The 17,426-nt window shown below is 38.3% G+C and overlaps 1 protein-coding gene across 1 annotated transcript in view; it reads left to right on the top strand.

Moving 5' to 3' along the window:
• Positions 1-17,426, top strand: part of LOC136677835 (filamin A-interacting protein 1-like) — a 45,341-nt gene that overhangs the window by 22,628 nt on the left and 5,287 nt on the right. The window contains exon 4 of the mRNA XM_066655501.1: positions 12,767-15,569. Within this exon, the coding sequence (XP_066511598.1) occupies positions 12,767-15,569 (2,803 nt within the window). The remainder of the gene's footprint in view (positions 1-12,766; positions 15,570-17,426) is intronic.

Here is a 17,426-nt window from a genome sequence, read left to right as displayed (position 1 = left end):
CCTTCCAGAGAATGCCATTCCACTGCTACATAATCCAATGCGGGGCTTTATACCACTTAACCTATGCTTGTCAGTGAGCATGGTGACTTCTAAACTTCGCCATTTTATGCTGAACAAAACTGTCCTTCATGGATATCCCTCAAAATAGATGAAGCGACTAATCATAAAAAATATCGGCACAATTTTGGACATATATTCATATATTTTATGTTATGTCTGGAAACAAAGAGTTGCTCACTTATTACTTGTTAGGCCAGACCATGTTTATGAGCTGAACATTTGCTTTGCTGGATTTGCTGCTACTCAATATGACACACACTTATACATCCAATGTATATGTGATTCAAGAGCTCAAGCTACATTAAGTCATTTGTATATACTCATATCTTTATTTAATAAACAAAGCTTATCAAACATCTAACCAATTTATTGAAGGCAATGACAAATGTGTTACTATTCATTTTGACACTGGCCCACTGACGTCTCCAGAGGCTTAATGCTAATTCTCCTGAAACTCCTCAGTAAAAACAGTATGAGACAAAAAGGAGACATAACATATTGTGTGTAGACAAAAAAAAAAGTCTTTTAAAGCATCATGTGAAGATTCCTAATGAATTCTAAACATTCATTAATGATGAAACATCATTGTTATTATCTCAGCCAATCTGAGCCCAGTATGAGATTGCATGGAGATACTAAGGAGAATGTACAGAGATATTAAGGGAAAAGAACATAAATATGAAGTAGAAATCCCAGAAATTCGTTTTTTTTTTTTTTTGGTAGTAGTAGTAGTATGGATGCAAATTTGTTCATCTTAACAGAGTCAAAATCTGAATGGCATGTTGTTTATCTTTGACTATAGTGGCCCTCAGTGACCTTTGTGTGTAATGAGTATACAAAAATGAACTCGCTCCATACACCAAAGCCCAAAGCCACAGACTGTGTCGAAGAACACAAACACACCTTGTTCTAGTTAAGTTTCCTCAGCTCTGCCCTCATCTGTCCTTTCAATCAGTGAGTAACATACACACGCACATACACACATGCTGTGTCTTAAACAGTGAGATCATTTGGACAGGGAGAGAAAGAGGGAGAGGGGGAGAGGGGAGCCATGTGGGTTTGATTACAGACCAGTGACATCATCGTTGTCAGGTAATCAGGCCCCAGGCACATAGAATTGTACAAACATGTGCCTTTTTATACTCTACATGCTCTCTGTCTCTCCTGCACGTTCACATTTACAAGTTCCAAATCTCATAAAATACGACATGCATTCATAATAATTCATAATAATTCAGAAAGTCAAGCACAACCCTGTCTCTTTTTGAATAAACTGAGCACTATCAGAGCTAAAAATGCTTCAAACTACAAGCAAGGTGAACCCACTTGAAGAATTACTCAAAGTTGTGTAACATAACTGTTTTCCTCCTTTCATGCTGGATCGATTTAAGAGATCTAAAGCTTGTGTGTCATGTGGCAGTGAAGAATGTGTGATGACAAAAAAATTGAAGTCAAAGAGAGATGACAGGAAGGGGGCAGAGACAGAGAGAGAGAAAGAGAGAGAGAGAGAGGTGCTGAAACATCTGTTTCGCACATTCCTCAAGATGTGTTTGGAGCTGGAACTAGTGAAGCTCATTGCGATTCTATATTAAAGAAATCTGCTTTTTGTAACCCACATTCCAGACGTTGCTCAAAATTGGCGCCTTGCTCTTCTGTCCTGGCCAGTTTGGAAAGCCTGTTTATGCCGTCCTGAATGCTTTCAAAACAGATTTAGAACTTGAGAGCATAGCTTGTCTCATAAATAACTTTCATAAGCCCTATAGTCTCTGTGTACATATACATACCAATAAACAAACTTACACATGCTTTTTTTGTCACCATTACATAATTGAATTACAACACAGTACAAGTGTGTGTTGGTGTGTATATACAGTATATAAACATGTCAAAGTCAATTCTCAACACACTTTGCACTTTGTAACCCCTTATTACTAAAGTCATCTACTTATTACTTAACACTATGTAATATTTGATTCTAAAATTAGAAATTCAAAATCATTGTGATGCTCCACTGACCTGTATTGGGGAGAATAGGGCCACAGCCATTGCAACTCTGGGCTCAGCTTTGCAGAGACTGCACTATTTAACTTTTGGAGGAGGGTAGGGAACCACTGCCTTTCCCCTTAACCCATTCTGTACAGTGCTGTAAAAACTGATTATACTAGGAGGAGCCACAGGAGCGAAAAACCCAAATCAAATGTAGTGTTCCTTCAAGGTTCACCCATTGTTTACTTAGACTTACCCACAGTGTTTGTAATATATCCGTAGAAAAGCCTTAATCACACATAATCATATGGTCCCCTTGTCCAACACTTGTGTCAACTAGAGGGGTATAAAGCCCCTCCCACCAACACTAGGTTGTGGAAATGTGGAACAGGGTTCTCAGGGGTGATGCTACACAATTCAGCACATTTCAAAGACAAAAAGCTAAATAAATACTAAATATTATTTTATTAAACTTGCCATATACTTCCAAACAGTAAGCCTATGACAATGAACACTAGACAGTTTAAGATTTTAAGGACATGAATAGACTAGCGATGACTTACGTGTATTATTATCAGGCCACTGGTCATTATTCTAAATCCATTGCAGTTATAACCAGAAGCTTTGGCCAAGCTACAGACAAAGTGTGTAATTAAATGTATGTGCACTAAAAATAAGGCTGTTTCACATGAAAAGTGACTGGGAGAAGTAAAGTGAGAGCCCTCACATCAAAATGAATGTTTAAAATTCCATCAGGCAGATTTGTTCTGCCTTCCAGCTGCTTCTAGGAAGAAACTGGTCGTCAGTCTGGAAGACTTGGCCTAGATGCTCTGAAGTTTTCTTTCAGATGGGAGGGGTGTAAACAGTTCATATGAAGTGTGACAGGGACATTTCCTCCCTGATGATGCAAGCCTTCTTTTTTACACTGTTCTTCCTTGATGGCAGAACAGCTTGAACCAGCAGTTTTCACTACCTGCCTCAAAAGTTTTTGTGCTGGACAGTGATGCTACAGATCAGAAGGCTCTCAATGAGGCTTCTGTAGGATGCATACATACATATTCCTCTCCTCTTAATTTTCTTTATGTGGATAGAACTTGCTGTCCTTGCACTAGAACTCCTTGTTTCTACTCTAGCTGTCTGATCATTGTAGATGAGCCCCACATCCGTAGAATTATCTTGAAAATGATATTATTGCTCTGATGTTTTGTGACACAGTCAATGTGTGCACCTTTTACACCAGAGAACTCATCAGAGAGCTGCAGAGAGTGACGCAGTGAGATGTCTAGCAACTGAGCTTGTTGCTCATGAGCTTTAGAGCCCACTTCAGGCCAAGTGAATGAATTTTGCTAACAAGATTCTACATTGCTATATATTAGAACTGAATGCTGAGATGAAGTTAATTCTAACAATCTATGTGTTCTTATGGTGTGTTAAGGTCAGTGGGACTACAATTTATATAGTGTCCATAGTGCAAAGGTTTGGCTTATTTGGCCCAAAAAAGGAACAGATTCCTCTGCATTTATGACGGCCATGGTCAGAAAAAACATTGCTTCTAGATTCCCTGTCCTAAGTTGGCCTGCTACAGTTTGTGCATAAGGTGTTTTCTTTCATGTGTAGAGCAACTATTATGCTTGAAAATGTTTGTTGTTGGTCTCTGTATCTTGGAATGAAATATTTTGCAGGTTGAGCACAAATCTGGCCATATATACATGGTGCTAAAATTATGCAAAACCAGTATTCAACTGAACCTCAGATGATCTCTGCTCATTATATAATACAATTCCAAGGTCAAAATTGATAGATTTTACAACAGACTAGTACAGGAGTGGCACGGTGGCACAGCAGGTACTGTCGCTGTCACACAGCTTCAGGGTCCTGGGGTTGTTCGAGTCCCGCTCTGTGAGGAGTTTGGTGTGTTCTCTCTGTGTTCGTGTGGGTTTCCTCCGGGTGTTCTGGTTTCCCCCCACGGTCCAAAACACACGTTGGTATGTGGATTGGCGACTCAAAAAAATTGTCCATAGGTGTGAGTTTGTGCTGCACTGCGAAAGACTGGTGCCTCCCCAGGGTGTGTTCCTGCCTTGCGCCCAGTGATTCCGGGTAAGCTGGGCAAAAAGCAGCTGATTATGAAGTCATTGGAGATTTAGATACTGTTTTATTGTAAAATTTGAGGGGCTAACCTAAATGTTATATATGGCATATAAGCTAACAGCCCTTAATAAACCATGCCAAGATTAAGGTTTCTAACCGCTGAGGCTTCAAACCTGACAGTATTTATGAGTGCATATTTCTGTGTTTTATCACAATAGATAATGAGTAAATGCCTTTATTGAGTGTTTGATGGTATAAGCAGGAGTTTCTCCTAGTAAATATCCATCCATTATCTGTAACCGCTTATCCAATTTAGGGTCGCAGGGGGTCCAGAGCCCACCTGGAATCATTGGGCGCAAGGCAGGAATACACCCTGGAGGGGACGCCAGTCCTTCACAGGGCAACACAGACACATTCACTCACACACTCACACCTACGGACACTTTCGAGTCGTCAATCCACCTGCAACGTGTGTTTTTGGACTGTGGGAGGAAACCGGAGCACCCGGAGGAAACCCACGCGGACATGGGGAGAACACACCAACTCCTCACAGACAGTCACCCGGAGCGGGAATCGAACTCACAACCTTTAGGCCCCTGGAGCTGTGTGACTGCGACACTACCTGCTGCGCCACCGTGCCGCCCTCTCCTAGTAAATAATTTAATACAAATTATGTTGACTACACTGAAGCACAGTTCTTAATATCTGTCAGACAGAAGGAATGGTTTATTTTGCAGGGCTTTTAATAACCTTGCCTAAAATATTATATACTTCAGTGTATTTCATTCTTGAAAAAACACAGTCTTCAGGTTTGACAAAGTTAATATATATCCAAAAATGTCTTTAATTAAAAAAATAATAATAAATAAAATTAATTAATGTCATTGTGACTGTGTTGCTCACAGGTGGGCTCCTGAAGCTGAACTATTAAAGTTGAAATCTTTATTGACTCACCCATGGAATGGTCAAAAAGTGCCATTAAGGCACATATTTTTAGGTTCCCCACAGAAAGCCTCACTTTTCAGATATGAAGCAAAACAAATAAGAAAAAAAAGAGTCAGAGGATTTTATTTACTTAACTCTGATTGAATATTTTTAGTAGATTTTTGTCCAGCAGGATGTTTATTTATAGTTCTGGCATGGTTTTTACTGATGGAATAAAAGTACTTGCTGGCTAAGTAGAAACATATTTGTCCATATTTGTCTCCCTTAGAAGCTTGGCTATACAAATTATATATGGGCATTCTTGACCTGTGGACTTGACAGTACGTCATAGGGCCGGAAATCCAATGATCTCAGTTTCTGTTGGCTGAACTACATAGCTTCGCTACCAGAGCAAGTGACACACCATCAGGGACAGAGGGAAAGTCCAAAAAATGATCATAAGTATTGGACAAATGAAATACTTATATACAAAACCCATTTCCAGAAACTTTAAACTTAATTTAACTTACATACATCATTTTCAATAAACAACTTGATTGTGATTTGTAAATAGAAAATAAGAGCAAAATGTCACACTGTTTTTAATCCTTACACAATAAGCAAGTATATTTAAGGTAAAACATAAAAGGTGTAACCGCGACCCTGAAATGGAAAAGCGGAAAAGAAGATGTATGTATGTATAAAAGGTGTAATCAACAAAGGCTCAGTGTTTGAAAGGAAAAATAGGTAATTGCTGCCAAATGCCATAGAGAACTTCCAAATTTTTCAAACAGAACATTTTTTCAATGCAAGATTGTTTTATCATCTACTATTTTTAATATTGTGAAATGATTCAGGGAATCTGGAGGAATACCAGTGCATGCTGTGGTCTGAGTAGACCACGTTTCTGTTTTACATCATATTTTTCATGCTAATGGTGAAATGGACCATCCAGACAGTTATCAGTGACAGGTGCAAAAGCCAACTCTAACTCATAGTTTGGGGGGTGCATCAGTAACCACAGCATAGTGGGGGATACAAATATAAGAGGTTTCCACTGATTTGAAAGTGAACATTGGGATTTTAAAAAGAACTGCCTGGATTTTTTTCATCTTTTTCCTGGGAAGCCTATGTTTTTCGTCAAAACAATGTCAAGCTTCATTCTATACACACTGCAATAACATGGATTTATAGACTTGCAATAATTTTAATTAATTAATTAATTAATATCTTCAGTTACCAAATGATTAAACAGTATAATTAAAAGGAAAGATAATGTAACACAGAAGTAAACATGCCTCTGTCCCAACTTTCTTGTTGTGTGTTCCAGGTGCCAAATTCAAAACCTGATTATATTTACAAAATGCAACTAAGATTTTTTTTTCTTTTCTTTGTCCATTTGTCAGTTGAGTAAAATATTTTAAAACTAATTAAGAGAATTAAGAAAACACAGGTTCTTGTTGTGATTGCATTTTACATCTTTGACATGTATTTCATTAAAACACCACACAAATCAAACAACACAGCACTATTCTCACCCTGTCCATAATGACTGGTTTTAGTGTCTGTTCCTTTAAATGGCAATGAATCCAGAGTTGATTTATGTCACAATTGTGGGTTGGAAGGTGCTCCAGCTCTTCAAATGATTGCAATGCATTGAAAATAGATTTTTTTCCTCATAATATGTCGCCATTATAAAATTTCTTTTATTTAGTCATTGCACACTTAATGCAGGAATGGACAATCTAAGTGGATGAATAATTTGTACAGACATCTGCTTATAATAAGTTAATTTTTGGTAATAATGGAATTTTACCTCAATTCCTCCTGTACTGCATGTGCATCTATAACAATGTATGGAGTGCCAATAAAACAAACAAACAAACAAACAAAAAACTATTATATAAACACACATTTTGGACCTATTTTTTCCCCCTGGTGGGCATACCCCAAGAAACCCCTAGTAAAAGCTTAGCCACCTTGTTCATAAATTTTTGTAATTTCCCTGTGCATTACATCATTCTAATAAAAGAAAAAATAAGAAGTTAGAAATCATAAAAGTAGGGTTGATTGCTATTAATGTCTGATAATTTTTTTTTATCATTAGATTACCTACCCATATAAAGAAACCTATTTAGGTCTCAAAAAGTCTGTCATTTCATTCCTTGTTAACAGGAATGGCCGATTAGTGTAATAGTGATTTATACAAATTCCAGTGCCGTTCTGTTACAACTATATAGAGTTTCATGCTTGGCATCTCCAGTGTCAATTACAGTGTTCTCAACTGGTATGAACTTATTTTACCATCTGGCGACATAACCAGTACCATAATGGGATGGATGGTACCCATCAGTTTGCTTGGTTCATGAAACATGCTGCATATTATGAAGCTTGTTCACATGACCATGCTTTCCTTAACCCTTTTTATTCTGTTGCTATGCTACACACAAACGCACACACACACATGCACACACACACATGCAGACACACACACAAATTAAATACCTGTATGTATATATGTATTTGTGTAATGCAAAAGGTTCAGATAAAATTATTAAAATTTATTTTTCTGTGTGGATATACAAGCTATTTTTAGAAACACCGTAATATAGTATCAATGATCCGCTCTGAGCTGACTTAATAGCTTTTAGTGAGGAAAACCAGAAGGAAATGTTGTGAGCTCATGTTTTTCTAGAGGCACAACCACACACACACACACACACACACACACACACACACACACAGCAAAAGGATATTTCTCACATTACACATGCATTCTATTCCCTCTCTCTCTCCCCATTTTTTCTTTCTGTTTTTCATAGACAAATACATGCCCTTACACACACACACACACTTTTCTGTCTCTTTTCTTTTTCCCCATTCCTTCTTTCTGTCACTCATACACACAAATATATATCCTTATACACATACTTCTCTCTCTCTCTCTCTCTCTCTCTCTCTCTCTCTCACGGTACAAAAAACACACTAAGCCTGTGCCTCACTCATGAGCTCAGGACTCCTCCTGTGAGAGCAGTGAGAGGCTCTGCAACATAAAGTTCCATATAAGGGCAGGGCAATGATGTAATGCTCCATAGGCACTGAGCATGCGGTGAGGCCATCTCTCACTGTTTGGTTTGTCCCTGTTGGAATACTCACACTGCAGACGTGAGTGCTTCATCTCAGCAGCAGCTTTACACAGAGACCACTGCACTCTGTTATGTCTCAGGTAGGAACACATTCTCTCTCTCTCTCACACACACAGACACATGCACACACACACGTATACACAAATGGTGTCAAAACTTATTACAACACAGTCACTTTGCTTACACATGTTTGAATGTTATCTACTTTTTGACTAGTTGACTGCATTAGTTTTATGGCTTCAGTGTAAATTAAACTTTAGATGAGCTTATCCGTCTATTCAGTCTACTATATGGACGTGTGCTTAAATGTTAATCAGACCTGACAGATCTTCAGTTGTGCCCTCTGTCTCTGTGGTGAAAGTTTTTCTCATATGAATTCTTTGTCTGAATTATGCAGCAATGTGCAGTACAATATTAGTTTGTGTTTTGTTGTTTTTGTTGCTGTACACAGAGGTGGATGTAATTTATTAAGAGCTGATTAAATGAGTGAATGAATCACATTAACAGTTGAATAGAGCACAGCTGAAGTATGAGAAGTACAAAACCTCCAAAATAAAATGAAGAATATAGCAAAAAAACCCAAAAAAAACACCAATTATAATTACATGACAAGCACAGCTTTGGAAGATCTATAATTGCAGACCAGTAGCTAGGATTAGAAAATGTGAGCTCAAGATCAAGTCCTATTTCAAGCATGTAAAGGCTTTATTCAGCATTGCCCTTTATGAACAGCTTGTTTTACCACTTTTATCTTTGAGCTGCTGAGCACAGGCAAAAGCAATCAATCAGAGGTTAAACAGATGTTTGCAGAAATTTGCAGAAGATTTTTTTTTGAGAAAGTGAAAGAAAGTTGCCACTGTAATAGAAGCCTGTTGATTCCCTGCATTGCCACTGTGACTACAAAGTGTTTTTTCTCTCCTCATACTGATGAGTTCAGGCCCATAGGTCAAACAAGATGCTTTTTTTTAACTGGTATGGGACGGAAGGGTCGTTGTTTTATTGTTTCCAGACCCACACCCTTGTGAACTACGTAGGTTGACACATCGTTCTGCAATTTTTTACTCTCAGTAGAATATATCCAGCTTTCTGTTTCTGTCCAGAGAAGCCGGTGTCTGTACAGCACATTTATTTGAATCAGGAAATAAAAAAAAAAAAACAACAACAACACCTAATTGTCCAAATACAGTCTGCCATTTAACATCGTTTAAATAGTACATTCATATATTATGAACGGCAAAGTCATTACAGCAACTAACAGGTGCCAAAATAGGTTTCCCTTAGTGTAACAAATACAAATGTGAGTCATTGTATTGTGGCAAGCATCTGTCTTTTCTTTAAAGTATGCGGATTGTTAAAGCACATATAAAGTGTGCAAAAGAAATTGATGCATTTTCAAATTGTTACTAAATTTCTCCTAACAACCATCCATTTCAGGCTTAGCAGTTGGATTTATTGAAGATTAATTCTTACCAGTACAATGGAAAACTATGCAGTGAACATAGCAAGCTAATAGCTAAGGGTCATTTGATTGATGTATTTGGCCAATTGCACCTATGAGCGATTGCAGGATGGGGAGTTATACCATTGTTACATTTATGTCCCCCTAAAATCAGCAGTTTAGTTAATTTACGATACACCCATTGTGGACACAGTGTGTGCTCAGCTTGTATAATTGCTATAAAAAACATGAAATAAAATGCTTTCTGGAGCAGCTACATATGAGCTTAAAGACACCATTCCCAATGCCACGTGTCAGCTAAAGAGGTCGTACAGCATTGATTTGTCTACCATGCATTCTCTGGAGAGATAAAGGGTGATATCTGTTCCCAGGCAAAGTCTCTAGACTGTGGAGAAGTTTAATTATGTTGTCTTGAGTGACAGATCTATCCAGTGCCTCTGAGACGAGTCTGAGTGACTGTGAAACAGAACTAAACTGCCAACCTCAGTACCTGATGATAAGAACAATCCTATAGTTCCCAGAACAGTAGAAACTTTTTTCTGCAACAAGTGGGGACACATAATATCTCACTACCCAGAAAGTATATTGGTAGGTGTCCAAAAACGTTTACAATAATGTTGTTCACAACAGACACAGAACTGAATTCTTTTGAAAATTAAATATTTTAGATTTTGTTAAAAAATAATTAGATATATGATTAAAATAATATAAATGTTATAGCTACGATATTTTACATTATATTTTTCTTTTGCAAAAATGGTTTGAAATCACTTTAGATGAGGACTATATATCATGTACATATATTTAATAAAGTAATATGTTACAAAATATATCTCCAGATTTACTCAAGTACAATAATCCCCCCACCCCCCATTTGTGGGGCATGTGTTTTGAAACCTTCGGCTGATACCAGAAACAGAACCATAAATATATACTAAATCCACAGCTTCATGGGTAGAATGTACAGCATGCAACAGGCCGGACAAGTAGATTATACATGTCCTGAGATAATTTCATTATATTTCTTAGAACTGCCTTTAATTTCAAACTTATGAATTTTCTGGAATTTCTAGAATTTTTCACCATGTTTAACTACAAATCTGGATACTGAAACTGTGGCTAAGGAGGGACTACTGTCCTATTTCTTTACTTTACATTATATTTCCATCACAGCATTTTATAATTCCTAAGCTGAAGCTGAAGCTCACTTAAAAATTACACTAGCAGCCATTTTACTTCATATGTAGCTGACGATATTTCTCTTGACATATAAGATTCTAAATCATGTAGTGCTTCTCTGCGTAGTCAACACCATTCTCCCCTTTCCCAAAATTATATTTTACAAAAAAAATTGTGTCCTTTACTTTGAGACATTAACACAAAAATAGTGTACAACACATACAAAACTAGTTGCAAGTTGTATATTTTCATTTGTGTCCATTTGGGACAAAATCTTTTTATATTGAATTCCATTAGGAAAAAAAATCCTTCACCTATAAAGTTACTATTTGGAAATACATATTTTTCTTTGGCCAGGGTCAGTATGCATGAACAAGAGAATATTCCAGTAAATGTGGCCAATTAACTGCCGATTTAGGCCCCTGCACTGGCTTCATGTATAATAATCAGGCAGCATATTTGAAAGTGATGATAAGTTTTGGTAAATTAGCCCCTCTTTTTGTCAAATATCTGGTTTTTGTAGTGCAGTGCCTTTCAAATCACAGCTGTCCTGGATCAAGGTTCTTTATCATTTCAATTCTCTTTTTTTAGGAGTCAGGTATTAAGTAGCCTACCAGTAACATTACCTGTTATTACTTACACGTCATGTATGTAATTCAAGACCAAAGGTCTGTTTTTGAGTAGCTCTCCAGTATCTTTAATATCAGTGCTTCCCAACCCATCCCTGACTGCTTTATTATTATTATTATTATTATTATTATTATTATTATTATTTGCTCTGACATATTCTTGGCTCCATGAAACATCATTTGAAATGATAATTATTCTACCAGCTATACAGAGGTCAGAAAACAAAGAAAGCATCAGGTTCCTGTGGAAGGATATGAGATGTGTTTTTTCTGATTTAAATCATGTTATGAGCTGTCTAAAACACTCATTGTATATTCCTCGAAGCACAAATTCTCTGAGGACCGCTTTAAGACCATTTCCCCCTAATCCTTTCCACAGGAAACCCTGTTGTTTCCGCTTACACTTGCGTAATCTTTAAATGTGTGTGTAGTGGATGTTAACTTGAGTGGTCTGAATCCAAACTGTATGATATGAGGAATAAAATAACAGTAATATTGGCAAAAGGTACTCCTATATAACAACTTTGCTTTTTCATGACATTGAAAAGATTATGCTCAAAAACTGCAGTGTTCCATTGTTTTTCCACATTTCCCACACTTAACAGTGCTTCACAAAAGTTAAGACACACTACAGTTAGTTTCTTTTTGAGTAAAACTGTAACAGTGAGCGAAATTGTATGTAGATTATCCAAATTTTTTTCTCATGTTTGATTATTTTCTGTTTCAGAATATTATCTATAAACACACAGGAGCATTTGAACTTCTGAAAGGGATTAGCCTTTATGCTCTGACCTCTGACAAAATGTTCACAACGTGAAACATGTTCAAGTGGAAATAAAGAATCTCTCTACTGAGGAATCTAAAAGAAAGAAAATTCCTTTTTATTTACTAATAGTGAGGGAGGTGGTGGTGGTTGGTGGGTATGTAGGAGAGAAACACCAAAATAGGATATTTTTCTATGCCAATGTGTTACTTGTAAAACATGCTGGCAGCTGTGCATGCTGCAATTGAAACATTCCCTCCTCCACTGGCGGGCCTAAGACCAATGAAACATTTGCCAGCCAACATGACCCTGTTTTCCCCTTTGGCTCAGTAACTAAGGAACACCCACTACTTCAAACTCCTAACAATGTGATTAGCATAAGTATGTGGAATAACAATGTACCTGACGTAAATGTCCAAAACACGCCATAGTAGGCTTAAATATTTGTTTGTGAGCATTTTATGTAGGGTTTATGTATTCCTTTGATGTATTATACACCCCAACCAAACTTTGTCTCCTTTTCCCTCATTAGATTGAAGCTGCTTATTGATCAAGAAAAAACCTGCCAAGAGCGAAGAGAAGAAGAGAATAATAAGAAATTCATCAGTCTTAAGGACGAGTTGACTAAGCTGAAGTCATTTGCTTTGCTGGTTGTTGATGAACAGCAGCGCCTCACGGAGCAGCTGGCTCAGCAAACAGCAAAGGTTCAGGAGCTACTGACCTCTGCCCTACAGGCTCAAGAAGAGCTAAGTTCTGCTCAGATCCGGGCACAAGAAGAGGAGAGCAAAGTCCTGCGTTTAGAGACTGAATTGCGTGACCAAGCCAGTCGGTTCCACCAGGAGCAGGAAATCATGACTGCCAAACTCACCAACGAGGACAGCCAGAACCGACAGCTGCGTCAAAAACTGTCCACACTTAGTCGTCAACTGGATGAACTTGAAGAGACAAATAAGACCCTCCGTAGAGCAGAGGAAGAACTGCAGGAGCTGAGGGACAAAATAAGTCATGGAGAGTGTGGCAACTCCAGTCTAGTGTCAGAAGTTGAACAGTTAAGGAAAAGAGTGTTAGAAATGGAAGGAAAAGATGAAGAATTGATCAAGATGGAGGATTTGTGTAGAGACCTCAACAGAAAGCTGGAGAAGGAATCCACTCAGAGTCATAGCTTGAAAGCAGAAGTGGACAAACTGAACCACAGAATTATGGAGCTTGAGAAATTAGAAGATGCTTTTGGGAAGAGCAAACAGGAATGTAGCTCCCTCAAATGCAACCTAGAGAAGGAGCGGACAGTAACTAAACACATGTGCAATGAGCTTGATGCCCTAAGAGTTAGGATCAAAGAGCTTGAAGGTACTGAGTGTCAGCTACAAAAGACAGAGTTGATGCTGAAAGAAGATCTTACAAAGTTGAAAACACTGACAGTGATGCTTGTGGATGAAAGGAAAACCTTGGCAGACAAACTGAAACAGATGGAAGACAAGGTGCAAAACAGCACTGGCAAACTGCAGGCAGAACAGGACAAAGTCACCTCAGTGACTGAAAAGTTGATTGAAGAGAGCAAGAAAGCCTTGAGATCCAAGGCAGAGCTAGAGGAAAGAATGTGTATCGCCACCAAAGAAAGGGATGAGCTCAAGACTAAACTAAAAGTTGAAGAGGAAAGAAACTGTGACCTTCAATCCAAAATCAGCATGATGAAGAAAAGACTTCAGTCCCTGGAAACTGTTGAAAGGGAGTATTTGAAGAACAAAGCTAAAGCTGAAAATATAAAGGGATCCATCCCAAATCACTTTCAGCAGGAGGACAACAAAGTGAAGGACTTGACACAGGAGGTAGAATGGCTCAGGAGAAAACTAAAGGAGATGAAGATGGTTGAAGATGATTTGATGAAGACAGGGGATGAGTTTGAATCCTTGGAAAAGAGGTATTCCAATGAACAAGAACGAGCAAAAGTACTGATGGAAGAACTGGAGATCTCAAGGAAGGAGCTTTCCAAGTATCAGCTTGCTGAAAAGGAAGAATCCAACCAAGAACACATTCTGTACAAGCGGTTGAAAGAGGAAGAGGCCAAATCAAGTCATCTAACAAGAGAAGTTGAAGCACTGAAGGAAAAGATACACGAGTATATGGGCACAGAGGAGTCCATATGCCGCATGAAAACAGACCATGCAACTTTGCAGAGAAAACTTACACAGCAGGAAGTCAAAAATAAAGAACTGGCCAGAGAGATGGACACCTTAACAAAAGAGCTCGAGAGATACCGCCGCTTCAGTAAAAGTCTCCGCCCTGGCATGAATGGAAGGCGGTTCTCAGATCTGCATTTCTCCTCAAAGGAGGTCCAGACAGATCCAACAGACACCCTTCCTCCTAATTATAAGAGCCTTGGTCCGTTAGAACGAGTCGTGGTTAATGGGAAATTGTTTGAGGAGAGTGATCTGGAGGAAGAACACATTTATAATGAGATGAATTTTACTAAATGCAACCCCTCACTAATAAACAGTGTCAACAACTTGAACAATATAAGACGAGTCAGAGGTCCCTTTTTCAAGGACAGAGAAAGTCAGCAGCCAGTTAATGGCAAAGTGCTACCAAAACAGAATGGAACTCATGTTCAGCAAGGTGATGTGGTCCTTGCACGCAGTCCAGGCCAACCCCTTCACATCAAGGTGACACCAGACCATGGTCATAACACAGCCACTCTTGCAATTACAAGCCCTACTGCAGAAAGCATCCAGTCATTTACCAGCACAGCAGTCATCCCAACCAGTGGAGGTCCACCAAAACAACGAATCACCATAATCCAGAATGCTTCCATCTCTCCACAAAACAAAACCAAGGGGTGTCCTTCTACTGAAAGCCCTTGCACACCTGACCAAGCAATGTCACCTCTTACTATGTCAACTTATTCCCAAACCATGAGCCCTGACTTCTCTGGTTCACTGAGCCCAGACAGAGCCATGTCTCCCATTCAGATAGTGTCTGTGACAACAGCAACCCCTGATAGGCCACAGTCAATAGAGCCTGTAGAAGTCGCAGCTGGTCACACTATCTTCCGTGTAACCCCAGAGAGACAAAACAGCTGGCAACTACAGAGGTCCAATAGCTCAGGCCCTAATGTCATCACCACTGAAGACAACAAGATCCATATTCATTTAGGCAATGCATATATACAAGCTATAAACAGTGGTCCTCGACCTGTCAGCCCTTGCTATTCCCCTGGACAGGAGCAAAGGACTCCAGTTTTTCCTAATGGTTCTACAGTTAAGGGCAACAACAAAATCACAAGTAGCATCCTGATAAAGCCCACATCCTCCCCAGTTTCACGACCCTCACAAATTACAGTAAGTAGTATATATGAGTGACCCAGAGTGATTTGTGTGCTGGTCTATCATTCACCAAGTGGTCATTGTAGTAATGGTGGCCACCGGTGGTAATCCTTTGCTCTAGAACAGGGGTACTCAATATTTGAGGTCCATTTACCAAATTTTCTCAGAGCTGAATGTCCATTTAGAACAAATTAGTGAGACAACAAAACATATCCATAACCTTCAGTTCATTCATCATTAAACAAGAAGTTTTCACTGTCTACCTTTTCTTTATACAGAGTAAATTTTAATTTGCTTTTTATGTTATTGGACATGGTATTAGCTTACCTTGGTACATTTGCTAATCAGTTATTGGCAAGCAAAGTTTTATAGTTAACTGCGTGCTGAGTGATGTCATTGTTCTCATGAACACTGTTTTACAAACTCTTTGACCAGATAACAAGTAACAAAAAACAGATCACACTAAATTTAAATGAATTGAAAACAGAGTCCAACTTTTGAGTACCACTGCTCTAGACACCTTAATAAAATCTGATCTTTGTATTTTGTTTTTGGCACGTTTTGTCTCGTGTCTAACATCAGAAAAATGCAAGGACATTGGTTTCTGTTTCATTTGGGGTTTTTATCAATATTCGGGTGCATGATCTATGACTGAAAACAGGAAAGTGACTAATAATATAACAAATATATAATTAGAGCACTAGTGCTGAATTTACTTTCACTTTTGGTTTAACATACCTTTTAATGTGTGCACTTACTGTATTTACTCAATGGCAAACCAACTTGTAATATGACTGTTCACTGATGTACCATTAGCATTTCTTTGTGTATTTGTCATTTACCACATGATTTTGTTTTATAATTATTAAAATGAATCAACCTTAACATGTTTCTCATTCATACCATGTGTGATATGTTGCATTCAGGCCATTCTAATGCAATGAGCATGCAGGTGTGATTTAGTCATGAAATGCTCAACTGCATGACATTTTTTTATGTTTGGACTGTGTGTGCTCTTTTACACTTGTGATATTTTAATAAAAAATACTCAGGTAAAGTTTCCCAGTTTTGTATCCTAAGTATTAATCACTAAAACTGATTATAAAGGTACAATTTAAAAATGAAATCCATTCCAGTAATTATCTGATTCACACAACTGAAGAAATGATATACACAGATCTGCCAAAACATTAAACCAACCTTCTTGTTTCTATACTCACTGTCCTTTTTTAAGTTGCACTCAGGAGCAGTTTGTAGTTTTACAATTGCAGATTCTAGTCCATCTGTTGCTCTGCATTCTTTGTTAGGTCCTTATTAATTTAAGCCCTTCTTTTTCCCTTGTCAGGTCCACCAGTGCGCAGGTAGTATTTGGGTGTTTGTGAAATCATTTTCAGTAGTGACACACACACACACACTACATCCCTGATATCAATGAATGTTTGGCTCAGATGTTGCCCCCATCTGTAGTTCTCTTATGGCCCACATTTGGCCCTGAATAACACTGCTGACTCAGGGTTAGTCCGGTCACCTCAACTTTACCAAAGGTCTATGTCTGGCCCACACACCACGTGGTTTGACTTGGGTTGGGCCCCGTCTACTATCGTCTACTAACATCAACTATGACTGATGTTCTTAAAATGATCCACCACACAAATAATACCTGCTCTGTGGTGGTCCTAAACATTAAAGAACAGATTAAGGGGGGGGGGGGGGGGGGGTGGAATAAAGTATGCAAAGCAAAATATGGACTACAGTCAGTAATTGTACCTATATGGTCAGTGGAGCTTAGAAAATGAAAACTCAGTGAATGTTGGAACAAGGAGGTGGTTCTATTGTACAGAATGTAATCAATTTGTGAGCAGATTCATATGG

The sequence above is a fragment of the Hoplias malabaricus genome, chromosome Y, assembly GCF_029633855.1.
Source record: "Hoplias malabaricus isolate fHopMal1 chromosome Y, fHopMal1.hap1, whole genome shotgun sequence".
In the NCBI taxonomy this organism is placed as follows: domain Eukaryota; kingdom Metazoa; phylum Chordata; class Actinopteri; order Characiformes; family Erythrinidae; genus Hoplias; species Hoplias malabaricus.
The sequence above is the reverse complement of the archived record's forward strand: the minus strand, read 5'-3'. Positions and strand labels throughout refer to the sequence as shown.